General features: G+C 43.5%; 1 protein-coding gene across 2 annotated transcripts in view; it reads left to right on the top strand.

The window, feature by feature from the left end:
- The window catches only part of CHRNB3 (cholinergic receptor nicotinic beta 3 subunit), a 28667-nt gene extending 16690 nt beyond the window's left edge, over positions 1-11977 (top strand). For both annotated transcript variants that reach the window (XM_046648649.1, XM_046648650.1), the window contains 3 exons: positions 7338-7447; positions 7695-8577; positions 10647-11977. In XM_046648649.1, the coding sequence (XP_046504605.1) occupies positions 7338-7447; positions 7695-8577; positions 10647-10781 (1128 nt within the window). In that variant the 3' untranslated portion in view covers positions 10782-11977. The remainder of the gene's footprint in view (positions 1-7337; positions 7448-7694; positions 8578-10646) is intronic.
- The last annotated feature ends 7712 nt before the right edge of the window (positions 11978-19689 follow it).

Below are 19689 nucleotides of genomic sequence, written 5' to 3'. Positions count from 1 at the left end.
AATCTGAAGAATTTATAGTAAAAAAGTGTTATGATTTAGGTTTAAATGAAATTTGGTTCTGGATTGTGGTAATAGCTAGACATTTATGACTGCTACTTCAGGTAATATTTGTAAGAACAGACAATTTCAAGGGAATATATATGATATGGATTTGAAAATGCACTTTTCAGAATTACGAACCAGACTTGCAGTGCTTTTCCATTTTCCTTAGTGAGAGATTAGCTTTGACATTTGGCCCTGACCTGTCCTGTGCTCTCCTGTTTCCTGCAATGACACAGCTCGCCCCGGGAGCAGCTGCAAACCAGAGCTGATGTTTGCAAACGGCTTTGCGAGTCTTGGCTAGAACATGCCATGCGGACACAGGATATTATTTCTAATCTCTTCCTTTAAGAAGGGAGAGGCAGGGGCTCAACTCCAGGCGGCCCCAGGGTTTCAGAGAGAACAGGGAAGTGACTAGAAATCTCACAGCTCCTTAGAGAACAGGATGGAGGGTTTGGGCTCGGAATCCTCATCCCGCCCCTGCTGACTCGAACACGGCAGTCATCCTGGGCTAGGGAGCACACCCGCACGGTGAGGGACAGACAGCTTCATGGAAATCCAATGAGCCCCTGTGGGTGGGCATGCCAAGAAGAGCACCCTGCCTCCCAGGTCGCCTACAGAAGGACACAGGGTTACAAGGAATGTCTCTAACCCTGCAAAGGAGTGCAGCTGGTGAAGGACCAGCCCGCTGTGCAACTCAGGGCTTCTGGCTCAAACCCAGGCCTCTTTCTCTTCTGGGTGCACCAAAGTAAGCAGTGCTGACCGAAAGTCCTGCCTAGCCCCTTTTCCTTCTCTGGTCAGTGTCGGGGAGGGAGAAGCCCCCTTCTGCCCTTCTTGTGTTCTTATGGTTAGACTAATAATAAAACTGACGCAAGACCAGATTAACAGGGGAAGACCCAATTTCATTACTTGTGCATGGGAGAAGCATGAACATGATGCTCGGAGAGTGAGGGAAGCAGGAAGGATATCTGTCTTTTATACCAAGAAACAGTAAACTTGTGAGGAATTGACAGGACACAGAAACTTAGGCTTGGGGCGTAAGTGAAGTTTGCTTACACTGCTTCTCGGCCCTGAATGCCCGGCTCTGGGGACAAGGATGCAGGGGGGGCACCTTCCACAGGGGAGATTCGTCTCCCCTTTCAGGGGAGCAGCGACAGGAGGCTCGGAAAGCCCTTTTTGCTTCTCAAGTAGCTTTAATTCAAAATAATCAATATGCCACTGTGGGATATTTTGAGGTGACCGTCCTGGGCCCCGACATCAGGAATGAGACCGGCATCCACTGTAGCTCTCTTTCTACCCTCCTCGAGGAGTCGAATGTGTCCCTCATTCACCCATGCACTCACTTGTCTACCGCACTGCCTTCCTGCGTGCTGTCTTATCTACCGGCAACCTTCCGCTGGCCGCACCACCGCCCGCTGCTCCTTCCTCCCCTTCACGTCTCAGCTGAGACATCCTCCCCTCAGAACTACCTTCCCTGTGCACTCAGCTGTTCCGTATCATTGTACCCAAACCCCTCCCCCTTCACAGCAACGACCACCAGGCTTGCGGATCATCTGTCTGGTAGTCTGCTTGTTCATTGTCTGAGTCAGCCCAGGCGAGGCGGGCAAGGCGGCACTGCTGGGTGTGAGTACAAGCCTTGCGTGTTTGTGGAATGAATTAATTCTCCAAAAATGTGAGCCTCATAAACCACTACCTCGGTGTTAGCTCTGACCACAGCTGCTGCTCCTGCTGTTGGAGGTCGGGTCGGAGAGCAAGACAAATCTTTCTGACTGAAACGTCCCTCGTCCTGGGGCTCGGCTCGCTTCCCTCGGGAGAATTTGTAAAGCGGGCATGGTTTGCTGGGCTCTGCGCAGAGGCAGGGGCCCCAGAATTTTAGCTTTCGCCCTTCCTCCTTTGCGTGTAGAACTGGGCACAGGTAAAGGCCAGCTGCGCCTGCAGAAGGAAGCTGGGTCCGGGAAGCAGGTGATTTTGTTTCCAGCAATCTTTGTTGGACACTGTGCTCATTAACCCTGTCTTTAGAAGACAGAACTGCGGTGTGACAGCGCGGCTGCAGCCGATCTGCCCGGGTTGCGTCTGTTCCTGGGGCTCACGCCTGCGGTCTCGGTCTGCAGCACTGCCTGCTGGAGACCTACTCGGACTCTTCCCAGGATCAGCTGAGAACGTCTTAGTGGCAAGCGACAGAAAACCCAACCCAAACGGGCAAAAGCAAAAGTAGAATTTATTGGCTCTCCCAATCTGAAAAGCCCCGGGACAAGGCTGGCTTTACCTGCAGCGTGGTCCAGGGGCTCCAGCAGTACGCCCAGGGCCTGGGGTTCCCTCCAGGGGTGCTGGCTCCACGCCCTCTGGGTGACTCCCTTCCCATGCGGGCCCTCCTCTCGTGGCAGCAGCGCGGCTAGTTCAGCTCCAGCCTCAGAATGCTCCCCATGCTCAGGTTCAGCAGAAAGAACAGCTGGCCTCTTCCCGGTGGTCCCAGAAGTCCCATGGCGTCTCATCGATGCCCATCTGGTCACCCCCCACCCCTGAAGATCACAGTGGCTAGGTCTGAGGGCAGGCCCCCTCCTGGAGCGGAAGGAAGAGTCAGCTCCGCCACAGCTGGAGGGGGACAGTGGAGTGAGGTGGTCCCCAAGAGGAGCCTGGGTGCCTGGCCAGGAGAAGGGCAGGTGAATTGGAGGCAGCAGATGGCATGTGTCCACTTTATTTCCTAATCCAGTTTTCTCCTCTTTCTATAAAGATCTCCTGGCATACCACTTCCTTCGCAAAGCCTTCCTTAAGTGGAGGCAACTAAGGCTCTTGTTATTAGGGTTCATCTTCGTTGCACAATTTTTCTCCTATTTGTCACTGAACTTGAACTCAGGGTAACATGCTTATTTGTATACTATCCCCACCTTTCAACAGATATTTTACTATTAAGGCCAAACAGATTTTCTGTTTTTATGTTGTTTTGTTTTTTCTTTTTTTAACAGGGAAGATAGAATAAGCTAGTGTTTTAGCCTGAGTACACTGCCAATATGCGTTATAGCTGTCAGCACCGGAAATATCCATGAGAACAGTGCCACAGAAAGCTTGACAGAAACGACTGAAGTTGTGAGGAATTTTAGGCAACAAATTTTCCACTGTAATGTATCATGGGGAGGGGGTAAGGCGGTGGGGCCTGGCCTTAGATAGACCTTGGCTGGAACACCATTGCCGCCAGTAGGCTGCACAACTCCCGGGGGGCGCCCTTCACATCAGAGTCAATGTGAAGGGCGCCTCCCGGAGTTACGACTGCACGGCCTACTGAGTCCTACTGATGCAGCAGGCTTGAATCCTCTTTACTGATTAGCTGTGTGGTTTTGGACAAGGTACTTGAACTCTCTGAGACAGTTGCCTCATCTAATATAACCCTAATAATAGGTAACTTGTAGGTTTCTGAAAAATTAGCCTTGATAAATATAAAGCACTTTGGCCAGTGCCTGGCACACCATCAGCGCTCAAGAAAGGGAACTTTTATTGTTTTATTACCAGCATGAACATTATTAGTAAAAAAAACCAGTAAGTTTGTAAAATACGCCCCAGTTTTATTTAAATAATCATACAAAGATACCCAAAAGCTGAGGTAAAAAGCATTTCACATTGCTAAGAGGGAAATATATGGGTTGTTTTCCTCTCTTCTGATTAGTCCCGACTTGTATTAGATATTTGGTAAATTGTTACAGTGTATTTTTCACTCCTACAAACAAGATTAAAAAAAAAAATGCTTCAATAGCAAAAGCATAAAAGTACATGCCACCTATTTCGTTGCCTTCATCTTTTCTCAAGGAAACCTCAACTGTGTTTTGATTTGAATTCAGACGACGTCAGGAAAACCATTAGAGCAATACTCTCTTTGCCAATGCATCTTCATACCCTGTAAGGCAGAAGTCTGCCTATTTTTTCTTATACAAGAAGAGAAAGGGGGCTGGCCCAGTGGTGCAGTGGCTAAGTGCACACGTTCTGCTTTGGTGGCCCAGGGTTTGCTGGTTCGGATCCCGGGTGCGGACATGGCACTGTTCATCAAGCCATGCTGTGGCAGGCGTCCCACATATAAAGTAGAGGAAGATGGGCATGGATGTTAGCTCAGGGCCAGTCTTCTTCAGCAAAAGAGAGGAGGATTGGCAGACGTTAGCTCAGGGCTAATATTCCACAAAAAAAAAAAAAAAAAAGAGAAAGTATCTAAAACTGTGATACATCATGACCATGTGGGATGGGTCCCAAGAATGCAAGGCTGGTTCAACACTTGAAAATCAATCAATATAATTCATCATGTTAAAAACTAAAGAAGAATAACCATATGATCATCTCAATAGATGCTGAAAAGCCTTTTACACAATTCAGCATCCATTCATGATTAAAACAAAAAAGCAGCAAACTGGAACCAGAAAGAATCTTCTTTAATCTAATAAAGGACATTTACAAAAAACCAACAGTTGACATAATACCTAATGGTGAATAACTAAATGTTTTCCACCCCAAATCCGGAACAAGGCAAGGATATCTACTCTCCTACTCCTATTTAGCATCAGACTGGAGGTCCTAGCCAGTGAATTAAGGCCAGGAAAAACAATAAAAGGCATTCAGATTGGAAAGAAAGAAATAAAACTTTCTATTTGCAAATAGCATAATTGTCTGTGTAGAAAATCTACCAAAAAAACTCCTTACACTAAGGAGCTAAGCAAGATCACAGATACAAGGTCAATAAACAAAAGTCAGTTGTATATTTACATGCTAGCAATGAACAATTGGATTTTTTAAATTTCAAAGTACCATCTATAATAGCATCAAAAAAATGAAATACTTAGGTATAAATCTAACTACGTATGTACAAGGTCTGTAAGCTGAAAACTATAAAACATTGATTAAAAAACATCAAAGAGGACATAAATAAATGGAGAGAGAAATGATATTCCTGGGTCAGAAAACTCAGTATTATGGTGTCAGTTCTTCCCAAACCAATCTATAGATTCAAATCAATTACACTCAAAATTTCAGCAGGATTTTTTGTAGACAGCAACAAACTGATTCAAAAATTTATATGGAAAAGGAAAGGAACTAGAATGTCCAAAATGATTTTGAAAAAGGAGAATACAGTTGGAGAACTCACGTTATGTGATTTTAAAACTTGCTGGAGGGGCCGGCCCGGTGGCGCAGCAGTCAAGTGCGCATGTTCCGCTTCGGCGGCCCCGGGTTTGCCGGTTTGGATCCTGGGTGCCGACATGGCAGCACTCGGCAAGCCATGCTGTGATAGGCGTCCCACATAGAAAGTGAAGGAAGATGGGCACGGATGTTAGCTCAAGGCTGGTCTTCCTCAGCAAAAAAAAAAGAGGAGGGGGGGCCGGCCCCGTGGCCGAGTGGTTGGGTTCGCGCGCTCCGCTGCAGGCGGCCCAGTGTTTCGTTGGTTCGAATCCTGGGCACGGACATGGCACTGCTCATCAGACCACGCTGAGGCAGTGTCCCACATGCCACAACTAGAAGAACCCACAACGAAGAATACACAACTATGTACCGGGGGGCTTTAGGGAGAAAAAGGAAAAAATAAAATCTTTAAAAAAAAAAAAAAAAAAGAGGAGGATTGGCAGCAGATGTTAACTCAGGGCTAATTTTCCTAAAAAAAAAAAAAAAAGTACTAGACAGCAATGGTGATCAAGACAGTGTGGTATTAAGGAAAGGAGAGACACATAGATGAACCAAACAGAACAAAGAGCCCCACATATATGGTTAATTGATTTTTGACAAATGTGCAAAGGTAATTCAATGGAGAATGCTTAGTCTTTTCAACAAATGGTACTGGAACAATTGGATATCTATATGCAAAAAAAAAAAAAAGAACCTCAAGCCATATTCACATGGTAATAAAAAGTCAACTCAAAATGGATCTTAGATCTAAATGTAAAACCTAAAACTATAAACTTGTAGAAGAAAATATAATAAATCTTTGTGACCTTGGATTAGGCAAAAATTCCTTAGGTGTGACACAATCCATAAAAGATAAAATTGGTGAAATGAACTTCATCAAAATTTAGAACTTGTGTCTTATGAAAGACAGAAGTAAATACTTTGTTAGTTTGGGCTCTTAAACTGTCAGGCTTCATATGCATGGTTTTCTGTAAATAGTCATGCAATTCTTGTGTCCTTTAGATTGTAGCTTTTTAAAGACCCATATCTTTTTAAATTTATTTTCCAAGGGTTGAGGCTCACAAATATTGTCTACAATAGGCAGTGTCTCATCTGGAGTGTATAGTTCCCTCATTTCTCAGGCATCATGCATCTTCAGTATTTTACCATGTAGTGAAGTCGCCCATCTGCTGTCTCCTAAGTTCCTAATGACAAAGTTGGCATCACTGGGCTCCAGGAAGCCTCACACTGGGCACATCCTTCTAACTTTCTGAAATGTCATTTAATATTATCCTACATCATTACTCAACTGTCCATATGAGGGACAGTGGAAGAGAAGAATTTAATTTTCAGGTCAGATTTCATAAGATTCTGGATCCAAAATCTTTTTAAGAACGTCCACTTCTGCTGTAATTGGGTCATCTGTACATCATTCTCTTTGACCTTCATAATCCAATCAATTAATGGTCAGCTTTGTTAATCTGGATCCATCAGCCCTTGTAAAGCATGCTAAATGATTTCATTCTATTATGAGGAAAAATAAGTAAGCATCTGGAGGCTAACAATATTAGAAATATAATTTAAAACTATAATTGGGCACTCACAAAATAAATTCAGTTTAGAACTTAAAAGGAAATTCTTGGAAAATAGTTTTTTCATTGGATAAAAGTTATAATGTCATCAAGAGTAGTCATCAGATACTGATGTTTCGTATTAACATACTGGGTGGATGTTTGTGCAAGCCTCTTGAGCAATATTCAAAATCATTTGTACCCTTTATTGTGAGATTAAAATATCACTGGGCCAACTCTCCTAGAATAAACTGAGATCTAGCATTGTTTTTCTTTTGTTTCTTAAGACAAAATAGGCTGAAAAAATAGATCTTGAATCAGTGGCGTTTGTTGCTGAGCCTCCTCGTTGGGAGGTGGATATAGCGATTTTGGACATCCCACGTGGGACAGGTGCGCGGGGCTGGGCAAGATCGGAGGCCAGGCTGGCTCTCACTGTATCCTGCAAACTGCGCTGAGTCCAAGATATGGTCATAAGACCCAAAGTGGACGAATTTCCCTTTTTAAATAAAACACTGTAAATTAATATAAACTTGAAGATTCCAAAGTCTAATACGTTGAATTTTCGGAATAAAATTACGGTATACTGATTTCATGCAGGAATGGACAGACTACAAATTACGCTGGAATCCTGATGAATATGGGGGAATTCATTCAATTAAAGTCCCATCAGAATCTCTCTGGCTTCCTGACATAGTTCTCTTTGAAAAGTAAGTATCCCAAAAGAAAAGCAAGCGCACTGGGCAGATTAGGACTAGAAATAGAAAAGCCTGCTTTGGGCAAAAAAATTAAGAGAAATGTACAACTTTAAGTAACAAGAGAATTGTTTCTTTTTAAAAAATTGTTTGACACTCTAGTAGGAAAGTAACAAAATATAGATAGTAACGTAGTGGGCGAAAAAAGCTCAATTAACAAGTGTTCAAGTAACCCTTGAGATGAAACTTACTTTTCCTACAGTGCTGACGGCCGTTTCGAAGGCTCCCTCATGACCAAAGTCATAGTAAAATCTAACGGAACCGTCATTTGGACCCCTCCCGCCAGCTATAAAAGTTCCTGCACCATGGACGTCACGTTTTTCCCGTTTGACCGGCAGAACTGCTCCATGAAGTTTGGATCCTGGACTTACGATGGTACCATGGTTGACCTCATTTTGATGGATGGGAATGTTGACAGAGAAGACTTCTTTGATAATGGAGAGTGGGAAATCCTAAGTGCAAAGGGGGTGAAGGGCAGCAGAAGAGACGGTGTGTATTCGTACCCATTTGTCACGTGCTCCTTCGTCCTGCGGCGCCTGCCTCTGTTTTACACACTCTTCCTTATCATCCCCTGCCTGGGGCTGTCTTTTCTGACAGTTCTCGTGTTCTACTTACCTTCCGATGAAGGAGAAAAACTTTCCTTGTCAACGTCCGTTTTGGTTTCCCTGACAGTTTTCCTCCTGGTCATTGAGGAAATAATTCCCTCCTCCTCCAAGATCATTCCTCTCATTGGCGAGTACCTGCTGTTCATCATGATTTTCGTCACTCTGTCAATCATTGTTACCGTGTTTGTCATTAACGTTCACCACAGATCTTCCTCAACCTACCATCCCATGGCCCCCTGGGTTAAGAGGCTGTTTCTGCAAAAACTTCCTAAATTACTTTGCATGAAGGACCACGTGGATCGCTACTCTTTTCCAGATAAAGATGAGAGTAAACCAGCAGGGAAAGGTAAAGTCTTCGAAAAAAAGAAACAAAAACACATGAGTGATGAAGAAAAAGTCCTGGTTGCTTTCCTGGAAAAGGCTGCTGATTCCATTAGATACATTTCAAGGCATGTAAAGAAAGAGCATTTTATCAGCCAGGTGAGTAAACGGGTATTCTTATAATAATGCTGCCATTGAGGTGTGCAAGAACTAATATTTTGACATCTATTTATAACAAAATGCTGTTGTTGTTTAAAATGTGACATTATCCGCCATCTGCTTTACACATGTAAAATTTCAAACAAGCCCTGACATAAAATAGGAATTTTAGTATGGGTTTTTTGGAAGAAGTTCACGAAAAACAGAATGAGCAAAAGAGAAGCAACTATAGATTAAGCACTATTCCTTTTAACCAGACTTAATACTATTCACAATAATTCCGTTCTACACTTTAAGTTGGTTGTCCTGGTCTCTGGTAACTTAGCTTTCATTTTTCGTGGGATGATGGATATTTCTATCCACAGTGTTTAGAAATAAAAGGTCAGAAAGAATCATATTTTTAAATTAATACAAAAATGTAGTGTTACAAGAGATATTTTGGTGAGGGAAGAGGGGGTAGTGATTCAGCCTACAGATTTTTTTTTAAATGTGGCAAGAGTATGGATTTCAGACTCAAAGCAGTCCTGGCCTCCGACCCTGCGTTCTGATTCCGGTATTCCATGTAACGTGAGACGAGCTGCTCAGCCTGAGCTTCAGCTTTCTGAAACCTGCCTTGATGGGTTAATGTGAGGCCTGAACCACAGAAAGTCTAAGACGCGCACTGCGCGCCCAGCGTGTGTGTTCTCAGCCTCGCGATGACGTGAGCAGTCCGGACGTGATGATCCTCCTCTGTCTTCTCCTCATCTTCTGTCCTTCCTGTAAATGATCCTTCTCCAAGGGGATGAGAATACTATTTGACACAAACATCCACTATTAAAACTGGCCTGTTGCTTAAAACAAGTTATACATTCAGGCCAATTTATAGGATTCAATTATTTCTTCTAAAATCGGTGAAAATTAGTGCCAAGAGCCTGAGCCCACAAATAGACTTACGAAAGAATGCTTTTTTAAGAGATATACTTCTACATTTTATCCAGACACTGCCTAGTATATCCTCTCTCTTACAATTTGTCATGTTTTCACCTACTGAAAATAATTTTTAAAGCACCAGAAAAACTAGGTGCTGCTGCAGGACAAACCTTTCAGCTGTTCTGAAGGGGTTTTTTTTGTTTGTTTCTTTACATCTTTTAAAAATTTGAATAATGATTTGAATAGCTTTTTAAAAAATTATAAAAGTAACACATTATTAATATAAGGGATTTGAAAAATACAAAAAGTGCAAACAAGACAATTAAAATCATTAATAATCCTACCACTTAAAGGTGACACTTTTAATCTGTCTTCTTTGTGCTTTTTCCCCAAAGCTTTATTTCTAAACTTCTGTGTGCGCAGAAAACATTCAGGTTCTACGTCAGCTCCTGTGTCCCCTCTGGAACGGCGGGCTTCCTGTCCTGTTCCATCTTTACAAAATCCCCCTATAGGAGAAACGGGACAATTATTTTCCCTTGAGAGATGAGAAGTGGCCCCTGTCCTTCAGACTTCCCCAGCCTGGTCGCTGTTCCTGCTCTGACCGTGCTCTGATGGGCTGCTGCCCTTCTCCCCCCACCTCCCTCCCTCCAAGGGGAATTGGCCCCTCTCTGCCTTAGGAATTCCTGCGTCTCCTGGTCAGCTCTCCTCTTCGCAGTGTCCATCGCTCCGGGGCTGTGGCAGCCAGACCCACGTGTGGAGTGGAAGGAAAGAAGGCCTGTGACGTTTGGCTTTTATAAATCTGTGATTCATTCATAAGATCAGGAAGCATGACAGTCAGAGATACGGCTTTTTACTTGTGTGAAAATCAGGCTTTTTCCATTTTGGTCAGCAATGTTTACAAATGCATAAATGATTGTTATTTCTATTTGACATCTTCAGGGTTGAGGAAAGTGTCCCCATAAACTACTTACGGTCTGGGTTTGGGGCCCTGTCAGTGAGTCACGAGAGAGAATCTGAGCCTGGATTATGGGGGATATGTTAGGAGTGTTTTGAAAAGTAAGTTCTGTAAATCCGAATATTATTCTTTTTAAATGCTTTGAAATGAATTCAGAACAGTTGTGCGGCATCTTGAACGGAAGGCATCTTTTTCTCTTTTGCAGGTGGTACAAGACTGGAAATTCGTAGCTCAAGTTCTCGACCGAATCTTCCTGTGGCTCTTTCTGATTGTGTCCGTTACAGGCTCGGTTCTGATTTTCACCCCTGCGTTGAAGATGTGGCTGCACAGTTACCACTAGGAACCAGTCTCCAGACCAATCTAAAGTATTACCATAAACATGAAAGTGCACCTTACAACTGGCATCCAGCTGGCATGTATGCACAGCATCCACACGCACGCGCTCCTTCACAGCGTCCTGATGGTGTTGTCCTTAGAGAGACAGCTTCGTGACGTTCATTTGCCGCAGCCGATTCCTGGTCGCCATCACAGTGGCACGCAAGCAGGACCTGCTCAGGCCTCTGCCGTGGCTCCCCACACGTGCAGGGAGGAGTCAGCCGAGGTCCAGGCCCGAGGCTACCGGCCAGGACACACTAGAAATTGTTGCTGGTTGGTGAACCAATGCCCTCAGAATCTGGAAAGAGGCCTCACTAAGGAGGCCCACCAAATTTCCAGGTGGTCCCCGGGTCAAGCTGTTTGTGTGAGCAGGACCTGGATTTCTTGCATTTACTGTGTCATTGCTGGTTTCGCCTGAGTTGCAAACTGGGCTTGTATGTAGCGCTTCTGTAGCAGGGTGGGCGAACACATCTCAGCAACCATCTGGGGAATCCCACTGGCACAGCAGCACCTAGCACGGCACCCTTGTTATGACGAAGGTTCCAAGATGCCTGGTCACTGAAGTCCCCAAATAGGGCCTTTGTTAAAATGATGTGGCTTGAATGTGGTAGGCCTGTCAGGCGGGCGTTCTTCATGGCTTATTCAGAGCCTTATAAAGGATTTCAGATGGTGAAACCAGATCCTGCGGGGAGTTGTGACTTGCTGTAAGGTCACTCGAAAGAACTTGCAATAGAAACAAAGTCATCTGCTACCAGAAGTGCGGTCGGTAAATTCCATTGTCTTCTCTGAGAAAGTTGAAACACTGAACATTCTCTGATAATGGTTTTTTTATGTTCCTGCGCCTAATCTAATCAATTTCAACAGTACCCTCTAGGCTTTCCATTCTGTTTCTTTTTCTTTTTTGGGAGAGGGAGGGTGGCAGTGAGAACATTGAAGTTCTGCTCTCCTAGGAAATTTCAGTTGTACAATACAGTGTCATCTGCTGTACTCACCAAGTTATACGTTACAGCCTCAGACCTTGTGCATCTTACAGCTGAAAGGTGATACCCTTTCACCAACCCCTCCTGCTTCCGCACTGCGGCCCTGGCAACCACCTTTCTACTGTTTCTATGAGTTTAACTTTCTTTTTTTTAGATTTCGATTATAAGTGATAACGTGAGGTGTCTGTCTTTCTTGTCTGGCTTATTTCACTTAGCATAATGTCCTTCAGGTGCATCCATGTTGTCACAAATGGCAGGATTTCCTTCTTTCTCGTGGCTGAATAATATTCCGTTGTGTATATACACTACATTTTCATCTATTTATCTGTTGACGGACACCTAGGTTCTTTCCATACGTTGGCTGTTGGGAGTAACGCTGCGAGGAACATGGAGTGCAGATGCCTCTTCAAGAGAATGACTTCGTTTCCTTTGGAGAAACTCCCAGAAGCAGGATTGCCGGATCATATGATAGTTCTATTTTTAATTTCTTGAGTAACCTTCATACTGCTTTCCATAGTGGCTGCAACAGCTTACATCCCCATCAGCAGTGCACGAGGGCTCTCTTTCTCCACGGCCCGGCCACCATTTGCTCTGTCTTGTCTTCTTGCTGATGGCCACCCTAACAGGTGTGATGTGATAGCTCCCTGTGATTTTGATTTGCATTTCCCTGATGTTGAGCACTATTCATGTATCTGTTGGTCATTCGCATGTCTTATTTGGAAACATGTCTTTCCAAGTCCATTTATATTGGGGCTGGCCCGGTGGCGCAGGGGTTAAGTTCGCATGTTCTGCTTCAGCGCCCGGGGTTCACTGGTTCGGATTCCTGGTTCGGGCATGACGCTGCTTGGCACGCCATGCTGTGGCAGGCGTCCCACATATAAAGTAGAGGAAGATGGGCACAGATGTTAGCTCAGGGCCAGTGTTCCTCAGCAAAAAAGAGGAGGATTGGCAGCAGATTTTAGCTCAGGGCTAATCTTCCTCAAAAAAAACAAAGAGAAAGAAAAAATAGTTCATGTATAATTGGGTTATTTGCTTTTTTGCATTTCCGTTGTATGTGTTCCTTATATATTTTGGATATTAACCTCTTATTGGATATGTGGTTTGCAAATATTTTCTCCTAGTCCATAGGTTGCCTTTTCATTGTCCCGGTGGCTTCCTTTGCTTGCAGAAGCTTTTTTGCTTGATGTATCATGCTTATTTATTTTTGCTCGTTGCCTTTGCTTTTGATGTCAAATCCAAAACTTATTGCCAGACACTTTCCATTCTGTTTCCATGTGTCTCCCTGCCCCTCTGGGTGAACTTCAGCCCCACCCCATCTCCACTCTCTCTTCAGAGAGTCTGTTCGGATGCTCTTGGCTCTCCAAAATTGCTGCTACCAAATCCTTCCTTGCTGTTAGCTTGAAGCAGTGGTTCTCTTTTCCCAGTTATAATTCCAAATCCCTTTCTGCATTGTTTTGTTTTCAGTATTTCTTATAAATGGTTTGCGGTTGGAGCTTTTTTAGAACCCAATTTAAGGGTTTAACCCACTCATGTATATTGTTACCACCAATATGTGCAGTCTTATTCATGCTGTTTTGTTTAGTGTTTTCTGCAGAATGTTTTCTTCTTCTTCTTTTTCTCCTTTTCAGCTTTGACTGAGTTTTTCGGTTCCTTGTTTTCCTCTAATGGTTTGAAAGTTATGCATCCATTTCTATCATTTATTAATAAAAAATTAATTAATGCCTACAGCTGCCACCCCCTAAACAATTCCTTTAGTACCTTCACTTGCCCTCTTTCTTTATTACCTTTTATATTTTGTCTAAATCATCCAGAATTTTAGTCCCAGATTATTAATTTTTAATATTACGTCTCTTTCTTCAGAATAATTTATTGACAACATGGCCACAACCACATTATGAATAATTGATTGTTTTACTCACATCTTGGCTCCCCACTGTTCTTATCCTGAGTTTTCCTCCTTCTCTGACGTGTTTTGTTATTTCAGAGGAGTACATCTCTAAAGAATTCTTTTAGAAAGGGTTAAGTGTGGTAACCTTTCTGAATCCTTGCATTTCTGAAACTGAAATTTATTCTGCTTTCACAGAATAGATGAGCTGCTCACACTCCCTGAGCGCAGATTCATTTTCCCTCAGAGCTCTGAGGACGTTAGTCTGCAACGTCCCGTGTGAGAGACGAGGATGGTGAGGCCATCCTTACTCCTTACTTCTGGAGATTCCTGTGTTTTCCTTCCTGGAACTCTTAGGCTTTTCTTTTTCTCTTTGGACTTTAGAAACGTCCCCTGTATCCTGCATGTGTCTATGTATAGGACTTTCTCTCTCCTTCTCTCTCTGTTTTGGCACTTGATGACTGATGTCTTTCTCCAACTCATGCAAATTTTCTTCTTATTTCTTTTGTTGTTTCCTGTCCTCCATTCTGTCTCTTCTTTCCTTTTGAAATTTCTGATAGAAGGATCTTGATATTTCTGGATCTGTCTTCTATGTTTATTAGCTTATTAACTTTTCTCTCATTTTTTTTATGCTTTTTTTTTTTTTGGTGAGGAAGATTGGCCCTGAGCTAACATCTGTTGCTGATCTTGCTTCTTTTTTTCCCCCCCCATAGCCCTGGACATAGTTGTGTATCCTGGTTCTAGGTCATTCTAGTTCTCCTATGTGCGATGATGCCACAGCATGGCTTGATGAGCGCTGTGTAGGTCTGGGCCTAGGATACAAACCAATGAACCCCGGGCTGCCATAACAGAGCGGGTGAACTCAACTGCTCAGCCACGGGGCCAGCCCCCTTTCTCGTACTTTTTATTTCGTCAGTTTTTCATATGGTTGACTTGATGTCACAGCCAACTAATCTAATCTCCAGTCATTGTCTTTTCTGCTGTTCAGCCCACCTGCTAAGGTGGGGATTTTGTTTGTTTGTGGATGAATCATGTATTTGACTTCCAAGAACTCTAATTCTTCTTTTTGGGTGTCATACCTTCTGGAATATTTTGGGAAATACTAATTATAGTTGCTTTGACGTCTTCTGCTATTGTTTGCATTCACAATTTTTCTTCAGTGGTTAATTCTTCTGCTGACTTTTGAGACTTTTTGTGGTGGTTTTACTCAAACTTTGGATGATTTTTGATCTGTTTAGTCACCCAACGGTGAAAACTGTTTCTCATTGCAGGAAACCTGGCCCCAGTCTCTTCCCTTTACTGTCTGTGTCCAGGCAAGCATTTCTCCAGGGTGTGTGAGTAGCTCATCTTCTGCATTTGGGGTCACTCGTTCCTCCGTAGCCAGAAGTAACCTTTGGCACTGCCCTGATTCTCTGACTCCAGTGCCCAGTCTGGATTCTCATGTGTCACAATGCCCACCTTCTCGGGGACGGACAGCAGAAGCCACCGTGAGAGCAGGGAGCTGCCGCAGCTGCTCTGGGACCTCCACCTCATTAGTCAGTAATTGCACTTCCTCTTTAAGACCCCCCCATGTATAATCTTAGGATTTTTGTAGGGTTTTTCTAGAACGAATTATTTCTTTGATGATCCCATCTTTTCTGCATGGGACCACATTCCACTGCTCTACTAAATTTTACCATAAATTTGATCTCATCCGTGCTACATATTCCAGCCGCTCCCAACCAATCTGGTCTATGAAAGTACGTCAGCCAGCTTTCCAGTGTTGTCATGGATTTGTTTGCATTTAACGTTTCTTCTGAAATATCAATATGATTTGGAGGAAAAAAAAGAATAAGAAGGAAACACATCAGCCAGCCATTTGATACTAGAAATCTTTTCTAAATCCCGATTCCTATAGACACATCTAATTGTCCATGGCAGCTGGAACACTGAAAAATCGCCAAAGGTGACATTCTACCATGAGAAAAGGGTGGATCTATTTTAAGGACTCTGAATAATCTTGACTTTGCAGACTGCTGAATGCTGGACGTAGATGGGGACTGGAAAGATGTTTCTGTTGAGAATAGAATTGCTAATTTATTGGCAAAAAAAAAAAGTGAAGCATGTCTTGAAGTTAATGACCCACGTGTGTTAGACTTGGGAGGAGGGTCAGGCTGCTGGATGTGGTCCTCCCACCTGGCTGTCTGCAGTCTCCTGGACATTTCCAGTAGTCGCCAAGCTGCTTTTCCTGCTTCCAGTCAGATCTCCATTCTGTTCGTACCAACTGGCCCTTCTCCTTTTCATACCTAATCTCTCCTTCTCTTGTGCCCTGGATCCCTCCACTTGGAAACGCTCCTTTAATTACCCTCCCTGTCTTGTGTCCAGGCCTACAAAGTGTCCAGATCAGCTCTATTCTTAGAACAAACACAGAACCCAAGTGAACAGAAAAAAATAGAATTTTTCCAAAATAGCCTGGACTGCTTTTTTAGAGAGATTCATTCCATTCAAATAACCCTCAAAAGCAATTCTAAATTCCAAGAGAGAAATCACGTTTATATTTTTTGTGTTTAAGTAATATTTAATGTGGTCAATGTATTTGTTTTCAGTGGATACCAAATTTTGTACTATAAAGCTGTATTTTTATGTACTATCACATTATGGAACATTGGGGCTCCTTGTATGATCCACATATTCATTACTTTTCTGCACATTTTATTGAATTTTTATAAAGGAGGCAACATAGTGAAGCGGAAACCAGGACATTAGAACTCTCAGGTTCTAGACCAGCCATTACCTAGCCATGTGAGCTGTGGGGCCTTAGGAGAGTCACCTGCCCTCTCTGGGTTTTAGTTTCCTAGTCAATAACAAGAGGTTATGACTCATGACTTTTGAAGCTCTCTCCTGCTCTAAAATTCTGTACTTCAGAGATTTATGCTAGAGCTTTCACAGTTTTTAAATGACACAACCGCTAATTATAACTTTGTTTCGTAGGGAAAATGTAAGCTACTCCATCACTGCTTTAGGATAACATTTGCAGGGAAAAATTGTGATAAAAAACAAAAGATTGGGGGCCGGCCCTGTGGCTGAGTGCCTAAGTTCTCCCGCTCCGCGTCGGCAGCCTGGAGGTCACCAGATGGGATCCTGGGCGCAGACCTCCGCACGGCTCATCAGGCCATGCTGTGGTGGCGTGCCACACAGAAGAACTAGAGGGACTTACAACTAGAATATACAACTATGTACTGGGACTTTGGGGAGGAAAACCATTCAAAGATTCCCTGCCTCAAATCCCTGATGGGAATGTGGATTCAAAGGGCAAGTCACGGTTTTCTTCCCTTTATTGAGAACACTGTTGACTTTAATTCATTACTTAACTATGTTAAACTCATTCATTTGCTAAGTAAATGACATCACTAATCTTAGAAAAATGCGTTTAGATTTGAATTCGGCTTTGACTTTTAAAAATGCCGCATGAGACACTTTCCACAGAAAGCCTCTTTCTGACTAGGCAGAAATACAGCAAAGGTCAAACATTTATTCGTGTGCAGGCAGCCTAAGCCTCATTGCGGCTAAGGTGGGAGATGATAAGAGTTCAAATAAAGAAAAGGGTAAATACTTATATATCACAATAACCCCAAGGAAGTAACCGTAAAAGAGGACTTTAAACCAGAGCAATTTTAATTTCAAATGTGTAGCAAGAAAAATCTTCTGTGGGCAAAACCTGCCGGCTAATTCCAACAAGTGGATGTTGCAAGACCCATACAAGTCTCACTACACGTGTCAGCACGGGGGACACACACATGCACAGACACACACACATGTGTGGACACACACATGCGCAGACACACGCAGGCATGGACACACATGCACAGACACACGCATGTATGGACACACAGCTGTCCTAACTTGCTCTCCTGCCTTAGGGTCTCTGCTCACACCTCACCTCCTCATGAAGCCTTCCCAGAACCCGCGGCCCCCACTGAGCTCCCTGCCTCTGAAAGCCTGTGACGTCTTCAGCCTCCGCTCCATAGTTTAGAATGTAATTGTCCTCTATTATTTCACTGAGTGAATTTTATTTCCTTAGCTATATCATAGCATATCCTCCGTTATATCCCCAACAGCATCTAATAGAGCGGAATACATGGTCAAAGTTTAATTAATAGTTGTTGATTAATTAAACTAGTACCAGAAAGTTTGGGTTGGGTTATTTGTCTAAAATGAGGACAAATTTACACTCTTGCTCAGTCCCTCCCAATATTTTCAGCTGTGTGTGTATGTATGTGATTTTCTGTATGCACTTTTAAAAAACATTTTCTTACATTAAAACATTTCTAACATTTAACGTATTATCATACATTAAAAAATTAATAATTCCATATTCAAGTTTCCCTAACTATCTCAAGAATAGCCTAAATTCATAGCTAGCTCATCTAAAGTAGGATTCAACTCATGGTTTTATGCCTCTTAAATCTATTTTAATTTCTTTCTTGTCACTGACTTGTTGAAAGAACTAGATCGGTTTTCCTCAAGAATGTCTCAGTTTTTGGATTTGTCTGGTTGCTTGCTTCTGGGGTCATTTAGTTTGTTCCCCCGTCTCCTGTATTTCCTGTAAATTGGAAGTTACGACTGTAATTCCAGGTCAATATTTTTGGCAGAATACATCATAGGTATGATATCGTATTGTCGGGGTAGACATGCTCTCTGGCCATCTCATCACTGCTTTGAAGATGAATCCCTGGATGGAGATGATGCTGGCCTGCTCGCTCTGTCTGTCCAGAGGTAAATTTAGTGGCATAGCCTGTGGCCATACACAGAGCAAAGCTATAAAGACTCTTACCTATGACCTTGGTCTCTTTAAAGATGTTCTCTAACCAGCTACGTTAGAACACTGTCACTTCCAAACAGTAATATTTTTATGCTTGGATGGACCCTTTGGTTGTGTCACAATTCCTTCTTGGAATCACCTACTATTCTCTGTTAAAGTAAATTCATTTAATTAACAGACATGGCAACTACCATTTATAGTTGATCTCACATATACTCCTTCTTTGTATTAAGACTTTCTGTTCAGTATGTCAATAAAATAATAGTGAAAAAAAAGTAACATTATTTCTTTGGTTCATGGACAGTCTCAGGTTCGGAAGCACCAGCCGAGAGCAGCAATATACCCACTGGTATACATTGTCACGCCTCCGGGCAAAGCCACCGCTGTTGAGGCAGGGCAGTCCGGCCTGTTGTAGAATTAGGCAAGCCTCTGAACGCTCTGGGATGGGCACAGCTTTGGGCAACAAGAGGAGATCCAGCCAGGCCAGAAGAATGCAGCAGCCAAAGGGAAATCATAGGAAAAAATATACAAATTATGAAGATTAACTCAGGCAACCTTCTAAACAGCACTTGAAGGAAGCACTAACATCATCCCGTTTACAGGTGAAGGTCCTGGATCATCACCCAGTGAGGGCATGGTGGGCGTGGTGTGGTGTGGTGTGTGTCTGCCCCTCGATAAGCCTGCTTAGCATGTGCCTTCTTGGGCCTGTGCACCAAACCTACACCCTCCAGAGGGTTCCAATTTTTCATAGGGGTTATGGGCATTTTGATAGGGAGAAGTCTACATTGGCCTGTCCCTCACATTGCAGGATGCTTAGCACCCTTAGCCTCCAGGCCCTGAGTGACAATAGCCTCCCCAGTCACTGTGACAACCACAAAGCCCCTTTCAGACATTTCCAACACCACCTGGAAATTGTGTGTGTGTGAGAGAGAGAGAGAAAGGGATGCAGTAGCACTACGTCTGGTTGAGACTTCCTGGATGCTGCTGAAGGGTTCCAAAGCTGAAGGGCGGATGGGCAAGGGGAGATGCTCCCATGTTGTGCCCCTGTTCTCATCTCCCTGTTCCTTCCCTGCACACAAGAGGCACACCCTAGGCCCTGGGGGAGGTTGGGGCTGGGTGGAGACAGCCTGCCTCTAGTGATGGTGCCTCCATGGTTCCCGGCACCTACCTCTTCCTGCTCCCACGTCTTGTCCTTTGTTCCACCCTG

Source organism: Equus quagga, chromosome 22 (genome assembly GCF_021613505.1).
Source record: "Equus quagga isolate Etosha38 chromosome 22, UCLA_HA_Equagga_1.0, whole genome shotgun sequence".
Taxonomy (NCBI): Eukaryota; Metazoa; Chordata; class Mammalia; order Perissodactyla; family Equidae; genus Equus; species Equus quagga.
The sequence above is the reverse complement of the archived record's forward strand: the minus strand, read 5'-3'. Positions and strand labels throughout refer to the sequence as shown.